This window comes from Squalius cephalus (assembly GCF_949319135.1).
Source record: "Squalius cephalus genome assembly, chromosome: 3".
Lineage (NCBI taxonomy): Eukaryota > Metazoa > Chordata > Actinopteri > Cypriniformes > Leuciscidae > Squalius > Squalius cephalus.
Window position 1 is genome coordinate 10,058,270 of NC_137124.1, and position 13,749 is coordinate 10,072,018.

The following is a 13,749-nucleotide window of genomic DNA, read 5'->3' on the forward strand; positions in this document are numbered from 1 at the left end:
TCTTATTATGCATGCCAGCCTAAAACATTCAAAACAAAAAGAGAAATAGTCGATATATAGGAGTACAATCATATGTTTCTGTGTGTGAACAGAAAATACTACAAGTTCATTCTGACGCGTAACTTTGAGGCGCTGAATTCTAAGGGAGGAGGGAACCAGGTGTCTCTGCTCAACATTATGATGGACCTAAAAAAGTGCTGCAACCACCCCTACCTCTTCCCCGTCGCTTCTGCCGTAAGAACACACACTGTATTTCTGACAGCTACGCGAAAACCTTTGAATTTGGAACATTTGGATGGGTTTTTGGCTCTTTTGGACCTATCCTAACTTGTGTAGTGTGAAATACTGCCACCTGCTGTCAGAAAAAATTGGTTAAAATGCTGTTAAAATGTTGTGTTTACTGTTTGTCAGGGTTTTTTGTTGAGCATATATGTCTCATAGGCTGTTTTGTTGTGTTTGTGTGTTGCAGGAAGCTCCCAAAACACCAAGTGGAGCGTATGAAGGTGTTGGTCTCACAAAGGCCTCTGGGAAACTCACGCTGCTGCAGAAAATGCTCAGAAAACTGAAAGAACAAGGCCACCGAGTGCTGGTGTTCTCTCAGGTACAAACGCACATTCACACTGCCTGTTATTTATGCCTGCTACAGACTGTGTGATTTGGGCAATGCTATAAGATCATTACAGATCACACTTACGACATGGAGATAATAAACTTGGGTACGACATGTATGTAGACTGTACTATGAGGATGACACCTATTGAATCGTAGGCTACGACGCAAGTTAGTATAGAAGAATAAAACGTCATCATCAGCATGTGCTAGTGGTGAACAAACAGAGCAAGATGAATTGCACTTTGGCCATTGTGGTTTTTATGTGCGCTGAAAAAAGAGGAGGAAGCGAAAGAGTAGAATATGGACATGGTCATGTCTAGGGAAAAGAGGCCAACTTAGCATGCAAATTTTGCAAATGGAGCTTGAGGGAGTAGTTTTGAGTTTTAGCGTCATGTCGTGTTGATCAATACGCCATTCCATGATGCATTTTTATTGGCTGGTCAGTAGACGTTGAGATGATCATTTTACAGTTCTGACACTGTCAGAAAATTATTGCAGGCTATCTTTGGTCGCAAGACCTTGACAACAGCCGTCTTTGAACCTCTCTCACTCTACGGCATAGGATCACCATTTAGGGGCCACGACTGCAGAAATCACCACGATTGGTCATCTTTCATCTGACAGCCCAAAATTGTACAATGTGTACCAGGCATTACACAATGCCACATAAGAAGCTGCTGTATTTGCATGGACTATCAAATTGTGGTATGTTTAGTGCCCCCAGGTGGTACACAGCGGAAACTCTAGAAATGTAAAATACCTATAAATATTACAAAATATATTGTTTTTAAAATTGCATTTACCATGTTTTATTTCTATTCAAATTGAATAACTTTGTGTTTCTAATTATTGCCGTCTAATATGGAGCCCACAGATGGTTTTGCAAATTTTGATTGGATCATACTTACACAACTCTGTTTCCTCCTTAGATGACCAAGATGCTGGATTTGCTGGAGGATTTCTTGGATTATGAGGGCTATAAATATGAGCGAATTGATGGAGGCATTACTGGAGCTCTCCGACAGGAAGCCATCGACAGATTCAACGGTAACAGCAGTTCACCATATATACATGTTGAGAAGAGTATTTCTGTAGTGTGTCTTGGATACAGCTAGAGAATTAGCTTCAGCAGTCATCCTGTGGTGCTTTCAGGTGATGAAACTAAATTACAATAACATAAAATAAGAATATAAATATATGAAGTTAATATGATTTTGTCTGAAACAGGGTTTCTGTGGGTCTTAAAATTTAAGGCCTTAAAAAGGTCTTAAATCAGTGCAGTACATATTAAATTCATAAAGTCATGGCATGATATGTTACATGCATTGCAATATATATATATATATATATATATATATATATATATATATATTCTGTTTTACAATACAAATATCTAATTCCTTCAATTTATTCCTTACATTTTCTTTACTTGGTCTTAAAAGTGTCTTTAAAAAGTCTTACCTTCATAAAACCCTCAGAAACCCTGTGTGAATGTCGTCAAGCTGTGCTGTACTTTTAACACATATAGTACATGCACTAAAGAGAGAGCAGCAAAAGCTGAGGTGATTAAGAAACGTGTAGGGTTGCCAACTTCAGAAAAGAAAAATGCGGGACAATCGTGGTTCTTTACAGGAAAATAAGGGACACTCAAAATATTTGTAGCTACTGTATCACACAGTATGTGTCATTTCAGGTTCGTATGTGTTTAACATTTTCTCAGATATAAACACATTTGTTTTGCTTAACCTATTTATGTACAATTTAATTCTAATTAAAACGAATTTTAAGGTCACACAAAAAAAGTCACATTAGGCCTACAAACAAACCATAGTTCAAAATAATAGCATTTATCTGAAATAGAAAGCTTTTGTAACATTATGCACTATTTTAAAGAAATTAAAGAAAGTAATAGCATACTTTTCATGTTTTCTTGCGTGGCTGGACAATAATCACGTTGTTTGAATTCACCAAAACTGATTTGGCGAAATCAAAACCCGGCAGGACAGTGAAAGGGATTTGCCGTTCGCGTGAGTCCGGATCGAACCGGGAGCGACCAGAAAGCAGGATTCTGTTCGCAAATCAAACATGAACTTGTCCCAAAAGAATAATTAATTCTCAATTTAGAGTTTGTTATTCGTATGGTCTGATGCACGTGAGTGTGGGCTGTGATTGGATGATGCAGTGTCGTGATCATTCTCAAGTGTCGTGTTGCTGTTGTATCAGTCAGTGGTTAGATCAGCATAGCAGTCTATTTAATCGGGACAAGGGAGGTCCCGTACGGGACACATAAATTAGACACAAAATACGGGAAGTCCCGGCTAATTCGGGACAGTTGACAACCCTAGAAACGTGTGAGATATTATTCTGTTGGCCCTCAGAATATGTGAGTGCCTTCTAATGCTAGATTGCATCAAGTCTACTTTGAACTCAAAAAACTTGGATTCAGCACTTAGATTTGCACATGATATCAATAATGAAACTTGTTTGACAGAGCTGTTGCGAGCGCTTCTAGAAAGATGGGAAAAAGTGTAAGAGATTAGCTACATTGCCTCAAAATTTTAAATACCTTTGGTATTTATTTGTTTGAAAAAAACTGCACATGCAGTAACATTAAAATCCTTTCCAAACGATGTGATCTGTAAAGTGCCAGTCAAGGTACATGCGAGTCTCATGCAGCGTATTATGATTTGTATGGACTACAGGAGCATTAATATTAATCGAAATGCATCTATATTTCACAGACAGTTCTTAAGATTGTGCTCAAGAGATTTGCTCAATGCTGAAAAAAATGTGTCACTAGGTACGTGGATGGTCCTGAACAAAGGTGGTCTGAAATGTTTGAGAAACACTGAGCCAGAGGTTTGGTTTGGTTTTAATAGCTATTAAAATGTCAATGCGAAGTCATCTTTACTCCCCCCCCCCCCCCCCCCCCTCTCTCTCTCCTCTCTTCCCAGTCCAAATGTTGATGATAAATGTGTGTTTGGTGAATTTAGAGAGACTATTTTTCTCTGTTTGTAAGACTCAATCCATTCTTTGAGCTATTGAGTCAGTTGTTTTTCAGATGTGGAGAAAAGTTGATGAAAATACTGAATGTCTTATCTTAAAATGGCAGTTGATTTATTTTATTGTTGGGTAAGCAAAACAATAGGACAAAATCACTTGAGAACAGACACAGTCCTCTGTTTAAAGCGTTTGTGAAGTCTGGAATCGTTGTTGAATTTGAATGTTCCAGAGTATTGAAAGATATATAAACATTTGAACAACAGTGGTGCCATAATTATATTTTGAATTGTGTTGATGGGAGAATTAATTTTAGTATTTTGTGGTGTTGAGGTTGATTGAATGTGTTTTATTGAGGTTTGTGATATTTGTTATGATGACCTTTTGGGTGGCCAAAATTTATGGCAAAAATCTTATCACGCTATGAATATTTCTACAACACGTTTTGGGAATTTTTTTTAATCCTTTTGATCCTTTTCTTAACTTGTTTTGGACACATCCTGTCACCGTTTAAACTGCCCTGTCAATCATCTTGTCACAGTTAAAATCCTCCACATTAAATTAAATTGAACTTCCTACCGTTTCAGAGAGAAATGTAGCAGCACGTTGATCTTCCAGTCGTGGGTCTGTCCTGCTGATAACTCTCCTCATGTGTTTTCAATTTGCATAATGATGCATTTAAAAGTACATGACCAAACTTATCTTTACAAAAGCTCACAATGCTGTTGCATATGAAATATAATGTGGAAAACATTATATTTTACTGATAATTAAGCACTCAGACCCCTTTATCTAATCCTCTCTACTTAACCGTTGCACATACCATAGTAAGTCGTTTTTTAACACTTTTTATTCGTGTTTGTAGTTCTAATCGAATCAACGTCCAACGCGCAATATTAGTCGTTAGAGTCTGCATGGTTCTGCACTTCGGATTGTAACCGGAAAAAATACACCATCCGGCTATCTTTAGAATACTCATTTCAACATATTACGATTTGGGACAATTTAATTCTAATTTCGAATACTATTTAGGACAGGTAGTATGCGAATTGGGACGCAGCAATACAAACTGTGAAGAGTGGGGAGGTGAGAGGACTAGAATTGGGAACCCCTGAGGTACACTATATACGTTTTGGCCCTCTAGAAGTTAAAAAACAGAACTGCATGCATTTTGCGGAAAAACATTGTTTTGCAACAACCATAATTAAATGCCCCTTCACAATAGATAATGCATTACAATGAACTCTGCTAGAGAGATACATATGGCAATTTATCTGTTCAATAAAATACTTTACTCACCTGTTGAGTGATAAAAACACCATCATCTCTGTGTCGCTTTTACAAAACTCAATGTTGATTCTTGTTTTATTACGAGCTCTGTCTCGTTCTCTTTTTGCCAGCAGACTCTCCTCTGTTCGGCGTTTGTTTAAACGGGTTTATTCCCAGAGGTTTGAGATTTAGCTTCTCCATGTCAACTTTCTCACTCGTTGTGAAACTAGCCTCTGCCACTCCAACATCAGACACGCGCCAAAGTAGCCGGAGAAACTTCTCTCTATTTATGATGAGACACGCACAGGCGAGTGACGCATGTACGCAATTTCTCGTGAAAACCATCCCGACAGGTCTAAAATATAAACACTTATCATGGGCTTACCATAGTGAATAAAAAAAAAAAAAACATTTTGGAAGGAGTATTGATGATTTATTCATTATTTAAATTTAGTTAATTTTGTGTACATAGTGTAACTTTAAATATCTGCATCACATCTCTCTCTGTCTGTCTCACAGCTCCTGGAGCGTGTCAGTTCTGTTTTCTTCTCTCTACACGTGCGGGTGGTCTGGGCATCAACTTGGCCACTGCGGACACAGTCGTCATCTTTGACTCTGACTGGAATCCCCACAATGACATTCAGGTAAATCAGATATTCACTTTACTTGTGTCACACTTGATGGTTTTGTTCTACTATTTTCTTTGTCGTGTAGTGTTCCATCTAGTGGACAGGGAAACTCATAATAGCATCTGGTTTCAAAGCTAAACATATTTTATTAAGCTTATTGTAGCAGTTTTCTAAGTCGTCTCGAATATTAACTCTTTTTCTCAGGCCTTCAGTCGAGCTCACCGCATTGGTCAGGCCAATAAAGTGATGATTTACCGGTTTGTGACCCGGGCTTCGGTCGAGGAACGAATCACTCAGGTGGCCAAAAGGAAGATGATGCTCACACACTTGGTGGTGCGGCCCGGTCTGGGCTCAAAAGCCGGATCTATGTCTAAGCAAGAGCTGGACGACATCCTCAAGTTTGGCACTGAGGAGCTTTTCAAGGATGAGATTGAGGGTGGGATTGATAAGATAAATCAGAACCTACGAATCAACAAATTAATTTTATGAAAAAACTCACTCTGTACTCAAAACTGCTCTGTAACTCATGATTGTGCCCAACATCTCCGCTCTGAGTGACCAAAAAACACTTTGTTATACTGAAGGTTCACCTGTGTGTTTCTTTTTTCAGCAGGGGACAATAAGGATGATGATGGCAGTGTAATTCACTACGACAACGACGCCATCGAGCGTCTGCTAGACCGCAGCCAGGACGCCACAGATGACTCTGACATGCAGAACATGAACGAGTATCTGAGCTCCTTCAAGGTGGCCCAGTACAATGTCAGAGAAGATGACAAGGTGGGAGACCTTTTTGAGCAGTATCAAAGAGTTAAAGTGCCTCTAGTATGCTTTTTCAAATATTACCTTTCATGCAGTGTGTAATATCGCTGTTTGTGAATGTAAAAGATCTGCAAAGTTTTAAAGATCAAAGTGCACGACAAATAAAGTTATTGTCTCCTAAAAGAAGGAATCGATTCTGAACTGCTGAAACGAGTCGTCAGTAATTCCAGTCTCTCTTCCTGTTACAAACCTACGTAACAATGTGACATATTTGCATAATGCCAGACTAAGGTCTTCATTGGCTGCCCACGAACAACATCCACTCTGACCCTCAAACACTGTAGTTGTAGCTGAGACTGGAAGAGTTTGATGCACTTCAAAAGAACGAGAACTCTTGCTGGAATTGATACTTAAAAAACCAACGGTGTCATTCGTATCACTGTGTATCAAACACTGAGGAAGATCCGGAGCTGACACACGCTGTAAGTGGTCGACCAATCACAACAGACTGGACCGTCTGACCAATCAGAGCAGGCACTCGGAAAGGAGGGGTTTAGAGAGACTGAATCTTCGAATGAACTGTTTCAGACTCTTTGAGAAATTAGGTTATGTGCAATGTATATTATGAGAAACTCTTACTGACCACAAATTTTGAATGGTAGTTTAATGGTAGTTTTAGTTTCCACCAAAGCTTTTTTTCCAGAGGCTAACATATTTTTCCAATTGTTTTCAATGGGGATGGCGTGTTTTTAGGCACTGAGCGTCCATTTCTTTTTTTTTACCGGTCGCTGAGAGTTGAAAATGTTCAACTTTGTTCGTGTCATAGCAAGCAAAGCGTCTCAACTGAAAAATGCAGCGCTGCCGAAGTGCTCTCAAGTGCCCACAGCTAGGCCTTTTCAGCAGAACAGAGCTTTTGGTGGACATATGGCCTAAGATTAGATGTAAATGAGACATAAATTTTTGACATAAGCTAAGAGTATACAGCTATAAAGGTATTGTGGATAGCATATCGCTGATTAAATTCTTGAGTTCTTTTGATATCTCTGACATTTGACTGCAGATTTGGCCAATAAGAGTGTGTTGAGATCTCTTTTACAACTCTAGTGGATTTTGGAGATTATTGGGCTCTTTTTTTTCAAGAGAAACATGTGAAAAGCAGGAGTCTTGGGGCCAGATTTACTAAACAGGGCGAATTAGCGTGAGAGCGTAATTCTAAAAAAGTGCAGATGGGAGTGTAAAGTTCTGCGCGTGATCTACTGACGATGTGCAAATTAAAAAACACAGATACAGCAGATAATTTCCATAATGACCAACGCTATCTACCAAGAGCAGCACAAATTAGCGTCTGTTTTAAGACATGCTTCTTTTTTTTCTTTTTTTCAAGACATTTTTTTTCACTGCGTGTCTTTAGTAAATCCTGACAATAGTTTTTTAACGCCAAAAGCTGTTAGTAAATCTGGCCCTTGGTCTCTGTTTGCTCTCCATTAAATCTTATTGGTCTCCATGAGAAACAAATACAATAATTCAAATAAACAACTAAAGAAAATATTAAGGAGATCTCACTTGAATTGTGTCTCCAGATAGAAGAGATCGAGAGAGAGATCATTAAGCAGGAAGAGAACGTGGATCCTGATTACTGGGAGAAACTCTTGAGGCATCACTACGAACAGCAGCAGGAAGATCTGGCCCGCAATCTTGGCAAAGGAAAGAGAGTCCGCAAACAGGTCAACTACAATGATGCAGCTCAGGAGGACCAAGGTACAATCCATCACTTCCTACAGATTGAATTTCAATGTCTTAGTGTTTGGTATGTCGCATTTTACTTCAGTAACCATTTTTCCATCAACCTATTTTTATGCACATTTTGGGATATCGCATCAAAACCACTGGATGGAAACGCCAAGATGCACATAAATTCTAAAAATGCGAATAAAAAACGTATTATTGAGGTGGATGTACTTTTCATCTGATAAGAATACATTCCTTTAATCTATGATGGAAACACATTTACCACATAAATAAAATCCTTTGATGCACAACAAAAAACTTACCGTGGATGTGATTGGATAACTGGACTAATCAGTGGACCAATTTAATTGCACAGCATCTCAAATATTGGTTTGATCATTCTGAAATGCTTGAGCCAAAGTCTTTCATCAGAACGATTTAGTTGAATTCCCTCCCAGAAGCGTCTCACATGATTGCGTTCTCAAACACCAACATCCGAACACAAGATAACATGATCATATGATTAGTAACCCAGGAATTCAGAAATATTTCTAGTATTTTATGTCCGTCATGGTTTAAAGTGGATTGTGAATCCCAGATTTTCAGTGTGGTCTCAGACTTTTGGACCCCACTGTATTCTAATTAGCCCATTCTTCTTGCCTTTTATTACGAAAAACCATGTTTATGCTTGTCATATAAATGCAGCATATTATCTCTTTTAAATCTCCGAAATTACATCTTGTAGCAGTTTCATTCTCGGCATGTGGTTTACTACTTTACTTTTGATTGAGTGGGAAAGAAAAAGCATATCCCACACACTGCTGCTTTGGTCAGGTTAGAACAGCCACATGCAGTTGACTCAAAAACAGCTACATCCACAACACCCAGGGGATGCCGAAGTGTGGCAGCTTTTCATTTATGTGTCAGAAAGAGACAAACAAAATAGTCTGGAAAAAGACAAATAACAGAAGGTTTTCTCCAGAAAGGAACAATATAGAATTTGTGGTTTCGCAGTGGTGCTTACGGCTGCATAATTACAGTGATAACTAGGATAAACTGTAAGTACACATACTTTCCTTTGTGTATCCAAGCATCCTGACTTGCAAGGTTGTAATGTTGCGGCATACCCTCTACAGAATATATTACAAATGCACAGGGGACGATCCTCTGGCCTTTTTTAAAATCCGAGAGTTGCCTGTGCTTCACTTATTGACTTTTGCAGGTTTTCATTTTTTGTTAAAGCAGGCCTTTGTTTTCCTGTAGGGCTAAATAATTCTCGTTGACAGTGGAATTTGAATACAATGTGTGTGGATGGTTAGATAAGTGGAGATACAGAACAGTTTGTCAAAAAAGAGCCAAATCTGAAATAATCACATCTGTCTTTTTTTCCACTGTTGGAGAGAGTTGCCAAACTGATATATTAGATTTTGGTTGGACTTTATTTGCGGATTCCGGTGCATGGAAATTGTTTGACCACTGCTGCACACACACTCTGGTACTATGGTTTGAATTTAGTGTTCATTACTGACGGGCTCTTTTCTATATGCTGTTGCAGAGTGGCATGCTGACATTTCAGATAACCAATCAGAATACTCTGTGGGCTCAGAGGAGGAGGATGAGGACTTTGATGAGAGACCTGAGGGTGAGAACCGCACTGACACACTCTTATTCCCTCATTCCCACATTGCTGATGGACTCGATCTACTCCATCTATGTTTTGATCATCGCTCTGAATCCGATCTACATGTAGTCTTTGACAAAAACGTGATTTTCTCACAGGGAACAATGGAAACAGAAAAACACTTCAAAATAACAATCCAAATACCACAAACCAAGAAACTCAAAACTAGTGAACATGTAACGGGGTTGAACGACTTCAGATTTGTAAAAAATGTATGCGATGAAAGCTGATTACGTCATTAATGAACAAATAAGCCTGAAGCTCGAGCTGAGACTGAACGCAGGTTGCCTTGTGCACAGCTATGGCAATATGACACAGCGCTGCCCACTGTATCAGGTCACTTAAACCTTTTTGAAAACTCCTGCCAGGGTGAAGATTTTCTGAAACTCCGGTTACAGTGTTGTCGTGTAGCCGGTGAAACCAGAGATTTGGACTTGTGACGTCAGAGTGCAAGCTGTTATCGCCTTTGTTTGGCATCAAATTGTGCGCCGCTATCTCCTTAGTTTAAATGAGGCCGGTCTGTGCAATGGTGGACATGGTCAAAATATTGCTGCTAATAACTGTGCTAACAGGGCTTATAACATGTATTCAGATACATGGACAGTTCTTCCATTATGTTACGGAACAGAGGCGTCAGAATGCAATACTACGCAGGTCAATTTTTTTTAAACAAATGAGGAAAAACTCAAATACCCGTGTAGACTAGGTCTAAAAAATATATGCAAGAACTTTTCAGTTTCTAAGCTATTTTATTGATAAATCACAGAATTTGTCAATCACAGAAATGTCGACAATACATTTCTGCAAATGATTCTGTGTGTGTGATCTGCACGCCATGTGCGAAGCTACTGTCTGTATGTGTGTGCCTTACAATGCAGCACTTATTAGTTTAGAACGGCGATTAACGTGTACAATAAGCTGTTTAAAACGTGCATTCACCTGATCACTTTTGAGCATCTAGATGGTATAATCAAACATATCTTGTGGAGAGCTCTCAGAGTATGCAGTTATTTGTCATTTTAACTGTTGGAAACGGAGTGTAAAAGTGGACTTCAAAGATTTCTTATCCTGTTGCGCCCTCTATAGGCCATGATCAGCGACTAGTCGACGTCAAGCTTAAAGCATCATGGCAGAGCATTAAAGTCAACTAGTCTGTGCTTCCCCTAGTAACAGGTCCGCTGTAAAAGGGGGCCAAAAAATCCAATAGACTTGATATTACCTAGCAACCATTCTAAACACACTAGCAAGCACCCAGAACACCCTATGACGTACAAACAACCACTCAGAACACCTTAGGGTGCTTTCACACTAGCACTTTTGCTGCGCTCCCGGGTTCGATTGACGTCAGAGTTTGATTTGTTTGGATGATGTGAACGCTGTTTTCCGTACTCGGGTGCGCACCCACGAACCGTATACAAGTCACTTAAAAGGATGGTCTTGAGTACGGTTCTGTAGCTGGTTCTGAAGATGCAGTAGTCCAGCGCGGCGGCTACACATTGTCATGTTGTAAACAAGACAACATCAGTATTGCAAACCCCTCCATGTTGCAGTTGTTGTTTTTGGCGTATGTCTACGAATGCAACGCCATTGCCATATAATCCAACTCAGAAATTCCAGAAAACACAAAGAGCGGCATGGACACACAAATCGGATCTGAACAGTTGCAATACACAATTTCGACAGTCAAGAATTTTAAATCAGATTCCAATCGGATATACGAGTAATTGGATTTGTACTGACAGTGTTAACATAGCCTTAGAAACACGCTAGCTTAATGGCAGTGAGTTTGCACATACAAGCTCCACTCACAAATGTACAAATCTAGTTATAACTACTACACCCCACCCCTACACATCTTTTGGCACCTTTTAGACTTTAATTAATTTTTTTTGTCCATTTGTGTCCCTTTTGGTGCTGTTTTGGGACGTCTTGTGGTTTTGTCAGGTTTTGCTATTCTTCTGGAGGCATATTCGCAGTTTATGTATTGCAGCTGTTCAGGATAATGTATCCTTCCTGTGCTGTAACCCTGTTTCCTGATGCTGGCTCAGTGAGATGGACATGTTGAACTGATATCTTGGCTGACTCTCCTCTCCCCCCCCCCGCCCCGTCCAGGTCGCAGACAGTCACGCAGGCAGCTCAGAAACGAAAAGGATAAACCACTTCCACCCCTGTTGGCCAGAGTGGGTGGCAACATTGAGGTACCGCTTATTTGTTTTTGTCTAGTTTTTCTTTATTTGCTCGTTTGTTTTGGCCCAACTATTGCAAATTGCCATATAAAGACATCCTTGAGCTTAGTGTAAAATCAACATAAGCCCATTGGTCACAGTTTAATGTGGATAATAGTGTATTTTCCCAGTGTTTGCTTATCTATCTGGCCAGTATATACAGCGTCTCTGGATGTGTGCCTCTCATAATTAAATTGACTGACACACAGCTGGATATAACTGGGCTAAATTTTTTTCCAGTTTTGAGAATTGCCCAGTAATGTTTAATGATGGCAATAAATTCATGTCTGTTTTTCATTTAAGGTCTGATTAGATTAAAACAATTTACATAAATGTTGACTCTGCTGTCTTCTGCTTGATCGTGTGTCTGTGTGTGTTGGTCAGGTATTGGGCTTTAACACGCGTCAGAGAAAAGCCTTCCTGAATGCCGTCATGCGATGGGGGATGCCCGCTCAGGACGCCTTCACCTGCCAATGGCTCGTGCGAGACCTCCGCGGCAAGAGCGAGAAAGAGTTCAAGTAGGACTTTCTTTACCAGTAGATGTGTTTGGAATATGTAATTATCAAGTGTAGCGTCAGTTCTGGCAGGTCGCGTTAGTCAAGCTCACATCAGCTGACTCTCAACTGATCCACGTCTACCTATAGGAATACAACGCCTATCACTGTAATCATATATAAGCTCCTTCAGTATTATCAGCAGCTATCGCGTTCTCAGGAGCTTATTACCCTCCTCCATCCCCAGCTCCTCTTGTCCACTCAGGATTTGGCATTCGGATTCCCCTTTGAATCAGCCTAAATTCTCAAATTATGTTGTACATTAAAATGAATTAATGATATCTGCAATACATTCTTGTTGGTTCTGTTCTGTTTACCCTAAGGGAGTAAACTGCTCTCCCTGCTCTTATCCATGCTAGTCTGCGTGGATGTGCCCAGAACAGAACCATACCGGCAATCCAAACTGTATGCTAACTGTCAATCGTATAGTGACGAATCGTATAGTGACGTGACGATAGTGGTCCTGACAGAACGACGTGTAAACTTCAGACTTGGCTAAGGAAACGTCTTTTTCTTCTTCTTTGTTTCTCTGGCAGGGCGTACGTATCTCTCTTCATGAGGCACCTCTGTGAGCCGGTGGCTGACGGATCGGAGACGTTCGCTGACGGCGTCCCGCGTGAGGGGCTCTGCAGGCAGCCGGTTCTCACGCGTATAGGGGTCATGTCTCTGGTTAAGAAAAAGGTCAGTGTGGGTCTGCAGCATTTCAGTGCTAATGAGCTGTGGATGGATCGGTATGGTTGACTAGATGATTAAAATATATGATATAATTATGTACTAGTGTTGGGCGATACTCCTCATGGTTAGAGATCGCCGATACGCAATATTATCGTTGGGCTTTGTTACTTTGGCATATTCGCTCATTTATTTGATCATTAATTTGCTTGTTTATTTAATCATTTAATTATTTATTTAATTTTGTTATTACTGGAAATAACGCGTGTGAAATGTGAATTGTTGTCAATGTCCATCATTTTGAGAGCAAATATGGAGTTGGTGATAAAGAAACATCGCAATATTGGAAATATTTCAGTTTTGAACTAGGGGTGTAAATCGGACCGTTCATCACGATACGATACGATACGATATTTACCGATACCTTAAAAATTTCTGCGATACAATAACGATTCGATTCAGGGCTATATCGATCGATATTTAGATATTATGTGCCAAGTTTACACAACTAGTTACGTTTTTATTAACTCACAAATGCAACCAAAATATATAACATGAACGTTTAGTTAAACTCTTTGAAAATTGCACACCCTCTCCCAGTTGGGACATTTACAACA

The 13,749-nt window shown here is 39.7% G+C and overlaps 1 protein-coding gene across 4 annotated transcripts in view; it reads left to right on the forward strand.

The window, feature by feature from the left end:
* chd3 (chromodomain helicase DNA binding protein 3) overlaps window positions 1-13,749 on the forward strand; it is a 63,872-nt gene that overhangs the window by 18,070 nt on the left and 32,053 nt on the right. For 2 of the 4 annotated variants that reach the window (XM_079865856.1, XM_079865854.1), the window contains exons 19-29: window positions 93-234; window positions 470-601; window positions 1,542-1,659; window positions 5,401-5,525; window positions 5,715-5,946; window positions 6,121-6,290; window positions 7,853-8,030; window positions 9,556-9,642; window positions 11,794-11,879; window positions 12,291-12,424; window positions 12,997-13,141. In XM_079865856.1, coding sequence (XP_079721982.1) covers window positions 93-234; window positions 470-601; window positions 1,542-1,659; window positions 5,401-5,525; window positions 5,715-5,946; window positions 6,121-6,290; window positions 7,853-8,030; window positions 9,556-9,642; window positions 11,794-11,879; window positions 12,291-12,424; window positions 12,997-13,141 — 1,549 coding nt within the window. The remainder of the gene's footprint in view (window positions 1-92; window positions 235-469; window positions 602-1,541; window positions 1,660-5,400; window positions 5,526-5,714; window positions 5,947-6,120; window positions 6,291-7,852; window positions 8,031-9,555; window positions 9,643-11,793; window positions 11,880-12,290; window positions 12,425-12,996; window positions 13,142-13,749) is intronic. The other 2 variants (XM_079865857.1, XM_079865855.1) reach the window with 1 other exon arrangement.